General features: G+C 40.0%; 1 protein-coding gene across 1 annotated transcript in view; it reads left to right on the top strand.

The window, feature by feature from the left end:
• The first annotated feature begins 420 nt into the window (after positions 1–420).
• The window catches only part of LOC126386107 (synaptoporin-like), an 8,850-nt gene continuing 4,096 nt past the window's right edge, over positions 421–5,174 (top strand). Inside the window, exons 1-2 of the mRNA XM_050038242.1 lie at positions 421–526; positions 1,061–1,185. Coding sequence (XP_049894199.1) covers positions 503–526; positions 1,061–1,185 — 149 coding nt within the window. The 5' untranslated portion in view covers positions 421–502. The remainder of the gene's footprint in view (positions 527–1,060; positions 1,186–5,174) is intronic.

Genomic DNA, 5,174 nt, shown 5'->3' with positions numbered 1-5,174 from the left:
TTTGTAGTGTACATCACTGCACATTCCTCATGTTTTTATTGTAGTTTTCTTTAATTCTGTTTTCAGGTATTTTGCTTTTTGCAATACTTTCTTTTATGTTCAATCATTTTCTATTTTTATGTTTATGTTATGCAAGCAAACTGCTTGTGAAAACCTACAGGGCAATAAACTGGATTCTGATTCTGACATATTTCTGATGAGGCTTTATTTAGAAAAAAACATTTCAAAGCAATGTCTTTATGGTCACACAGTAACAGGTAAACAACAAACCATCTATTCACTCACATTCTCTCATAGTACAGTTTATTGCAGTGCTTATGAACAAATATAGAGGTACAGTAAAATCTCAGACTCCTCCCTGGGGAGGATATCTCCTGTCAGCCCTCCCTTCCACTGGCAGAGCCACTCTCCTTTTTTCCTGTCTTCATCAGTGGCGTTTCAACCCTGATGACAAAAGCTGCCGACACTGTGTGGAGTGGGACTTGAGATCTGTGGTTTTTAAATGTGTATGGTTATATTTGCTCCGGTAAGTTTCATTTCACTAATCTTTATTTCTCCTTCTACTTAAAGCATAGTTACATTGTATGAATGAAAATATCAAATGTGATAGTGATGTTTTTGATTTACTGATTGTTGAAATGTCTCTCAGGTTTAACATCAGTGCAGTTTGTTGATGTGCAACGTACTTAAAAGTAAAGAGAAATCAGTTTAAAGTAGTTACCACAGAGTAAATCTCGTATTCTTTACATGAATATTCTGTGTAAGAACTATAAAGGTAAAATGAGACTTCAGACTTCAAATTGAATGTGACTGTACTGCTGTGGCCACCCTCCAGCGCACAGTGAGCAGCTCCGTCAGTTGTCTTCCGACTTTTAAATTATTCAGGTTTTGTTTTCAACCCAATTATAAATCTTAATAATCAGTCCGGTAATTTATTGATGTGTATACATAATGCAGTGAGCTGCACTCACAGACATGATACTGGATCAATCAAAGGTATGAATTATCAACAGATGGGGATCCTTTTATGACTTTTTTTTGTTTTGTTTTGTTTTCATAGATTTTTGCCATCTGTGCTTTTGCAACATGTGGAGGATACTATGGTCATCTCCAGGTTAAAGTGGACTGTGCCGACAGGAGGCAGAGTAACCTCAGCATCAACATTGATTTTGGCTATCCTTTCAGGTAAAGTTATTGTTTGTGCTTTTCTTTGCACGCGATTAACTTGTGAATACCTAAAGAACAATATCAACTGTCACATAATTTTGATTTTATGACATTTAATTTAATCCTCAACAATTCCTCTTTTTACATATTTAGATTTTTATCATTTCAAAACGTGGATTAACAGACTAATTTACAAAGATGCTTTGGACTAACTAGACATGACCAGACAATCATCTCTGCACATTTTAGGAAACTGATCAGCCAGACAAAAAAAAGAAGATCTAAAAGCTGCACAGTTCATCATGTTGTCAGGCTCAGCAGAGAGGAGCTGCTCTCTCTTAAAGCTCACCCAATTTAAAATCAGGAAGCTGGACAGCTGAGCAGGAAACCGGACCAATTTAACTCCAAAATGTTCCACTGCATCATTCGGCAAAACTGTACCTGCAGTCCTATCAGTCGAGACTTAACCTCAGGTGGGCTCTTGTGATCTTACAGCACTTTATCGCAGCTTGGTGTAGCTGTGGAGTGATCATTGACAAGCTGATGAGCAGAACAGAAGCTGGTGTCTTTCTTTGACCCTGTTTCATTCTGACTTCAGCAGACCTGCGTGTACTCTGGGCGTCTGGGACTTGTGCTGAATAAAACACCACAGAGATGTTTGGAGGATGAGAGAAGAGTGACTCTGTTTGTTAGCCTTGTTGCTATTCTGAGTGAGGAAAGTGCTCATTTATAAACAGCTGTAATAGACTGTCAGCAGCTCCAGTGTGCACAGTAGAAATATAATTCAATCACCCATTAATTCAATGAAACTGCAGTTGGATATTGCTCATTAACTCCATTCAAAAAGTCAGAATACAACACAACAGTAAAATATAAAGACACACTGTTAAACTGAATACCTCAAAGAGCAACAGACCACCGATAACATTCATGTAATCTGGATGATGAATGGTATAGTGTGTCTGTGAATGTGTACTCTCTGGTCTGGTGGTGCAGCCGTGTGGTCGACCACCCCCAAACTCTATGTCTGCCATGATGGCCAAGTGTCTAATTAACAGCTCAGCTGACTTGACACTAGTGTCTGTGTGTTACTTCAGTGGTGCCCACTCTCATGTATAAATAGCACAGTAACCCAAATTGCTGCCGACAGACCTTTATTATTTTTCAGCTCTTTTGAAATGTTTTACTATTTCTAACATAATAAACTAGACATTTTAAAAGGAGCCTCGGGAGGCAAAAAATTCTGAAGCTGAAGCATCAGGGCACGAAGGAGCACTGGCCACTGGGCAGCGCCACTGGTGCAGCTGTGGTTAATTAACAGCCTTGTGGGAGGGGCAAGCGCTGCTTTTTCACTTTACCCGGATCTATCCTGCTGAGTATTGAACATCTGGTCACAACTGACAAACCTTTAAGCCAACACTGGCCTAACTGGGGACAGCTTGTCCAACTGGGAACAAAAGGCGTTTCCTGAATTTGAGAGAAAGCTGATTTTTGGGACAGTGTTAAATTTTAGGGTTAGGTAAAGGTATGTGTGTGTGTGTGTGTGTGTGTGTGTGTGTGTGCATCTGATGGATAAAATGAAACAATGACTGATGTCTGAAATATTTCCAAATGCGTCTGGCAGCGTTCATTTTATAACAATGATTAAAGCAGCACAGCCAAACCTTTGCATGAAAGGGTGATGTCAGCTTTTTTTAACCTGGACCCTGTTTTCCCAGGTTTTTGTGTCTGAGTGACTGATGTATAACAGTTTTAGAAATTAGTCCAGTATTGAGAGTTGCCTGCAATGTAACCAGATGGGGCAATTGTGCACTGTCACTATATGTCCATTGAAAGTAGCTATTTCTGCCACAGGCAGGCTCAGAATGAATGTCATAAGTGTCTGAAGTGTCTCTTTACCTTTTGCTTTATCCAGTCTGTTTGTTATTGTGTTTAGGTCTTGTTCTGAAACCTCACAAGATGTGACTTGTTGCAGGAAGACAACGCCGGAAACTGGAGACAGAGGGAGTAGTGTGTATTGTTGGAGTACAGAAAACGTAGTTTAGTGTTATTGAAAAGATTTTTAGTGTTATGGATAATTATTTAGCTGATTTTGACAATGTGGATGAGGCCTTTGAATTCTGCGTCTGCCCATATTTGAGTCAGATATGTCTTGTGAGATTTCAGAATGAGACTACTAAGTGAAAGGATTAAGTGAAAGGTAAAGAGACACCTCAGACACATAATAACGATCTGAATCTGTCTGTGGTAAAAATAACCACTTTTAATGGACAGTGACGATGCACAATTGCCCCATTTGGTTATATTGCAAGCATTATGCAGCTGCTGGCTGTAGCAGTCTCTCTCAATACTTGAGCAGTTTCAGAAACTGTTGTCTCCATTAGTTTAATTTTTTTTTTTTAATTTTATGTACTTTATTAATCCCCCTGAGGGGAAATTCAATTTTTTCACTCCATTGTCATTAACACACAGGTCCTAAATACACACACATGCACAAACAGGACCTATACATGCACAAAGTGGAGAGATGTCAGAGTGAGGGGGCTGCCTTGGTCAGGCGACCCGAGCAGTTGGGGGGCCAACTTTCAGAAAAAGAATGCTTGTTTTTTACATTTTGAGTATCAGTGGGTCAGCGCGGCTGTCTTTAACTTTGTGCAGCACTTAGGGATAAAACGGTATGAAAATTTGTATCATGATTATAGTGATCATAAATGTCACGGTGATAAATATTATCATGGTTATCAGTAATATTACAGTATTGTTAAAATGTGCTGACAAGCACTGATACACACACACTAAAATTATTTCACCAAGTTTTATATTCATTCATTCATTCATTCATTCATTCATTCATTTTCTGTAACTACTTATCCTGTTAGGGATCGCGGGGGGGCTGGAGCCTATCCCAGCTGACACTGGGTGAGAGGCGGGGTACACCCTGGACAGGTCACCAGACTATCACAGGGCTGACACATAGAGACACACAACCATTCACACTCACATTCACACCTATGGGCAATTTAGAGTCACCAATTAACTTGCATGTCTTTAGACTGTGGGAGGAAGCTGGAGTACCCAGAGAACACCCACGCTGACATGGGGAAGGCATGCAAACTCCACACAGAAGGATGGAGTTTGCACCCTGGGTTTAAATGGGGAACCCTCTTGCTGTGAGGCGATAAAGCTAACCACTGCACAGTTATATGAACGACCACAAATAAAATGAGCAACTCTTTGCATGAACATTAAAAGAATAATCCCTTGTGTATGTAACATATGAAAACCATATCCAGTGTGCAGTAACATTAAAGGTAGCCTGGTCTTGAAACGCTTGCTCGAGTGTCTGTGTCAGTGTACATGCGGACAAATCAAACGTTTGTCCTCATGTACACTGACTTGGCACCATTGGTTTGTCAGCTGCACGCCCACTCAGTAAACAAGGGACTAACAAAACATGCTGCCCCTGCATCTGAGAGACTGTTGCTAACTTTGGTTGATTCTAGACAGTGAGTTTTTCACAGCGCAGTAATTTGAAACACGGCTTTAATGATCATTAAAATTTGAAATGGTGATACTAACCTCTGGAAACTTCACTGCAATTTATTGTAAAACCGGTCACGTTTCATACCTAGCTGAACTGTGCTTTGATTGATTAGTTGCTAAGCATGCAAATGGAAAACTGCCCCTAAACCATTAGGTTTTGTGCTCAATTTGTTATAGTTCCGTTATAACAAGCATTTAAAAAACTGCATTTGACAAGTTGGGATAAGATTGTAATGCAGACAGCTTGTCACTCACAAAATTGACCTTTCACTAAGCTCCGCCCCTTTGTGATGGTCTGACAAGATGTCGGAGTAAGCATGGAGCCCACACTGTAACTAACTGCACTCTCTGAAGAAATATGATCATATTTTTGGAAAACTGAAAGAGTGATTCCAGAGAGAAGCAGACAGAGGGGTCTACAGTCTGTGTTTGAAGGATATATCCAGGATGTCAAACTGACTCAG

Source organism: Epinephelus moara, chromosome 24, assembly GCF_006386435.1.
Source record: "Epinephelus moara isolate mb chromosome 24, YSFRI_EMoa_1.0, whole genome shotgun sequence".
NCBI classification, from domain to species: domain Eukaryota; kingdom Metazoa; phylum Chordata; class Actinopteri; order Perciformes; family Serranidae; genus Epinephelus; species Epinephelus moara.
The sequence above is the reverse complement of the archived record's forward strand: the minus strand, read 5'-3'. Positions and strand labels throughout refer to the sequence as shown.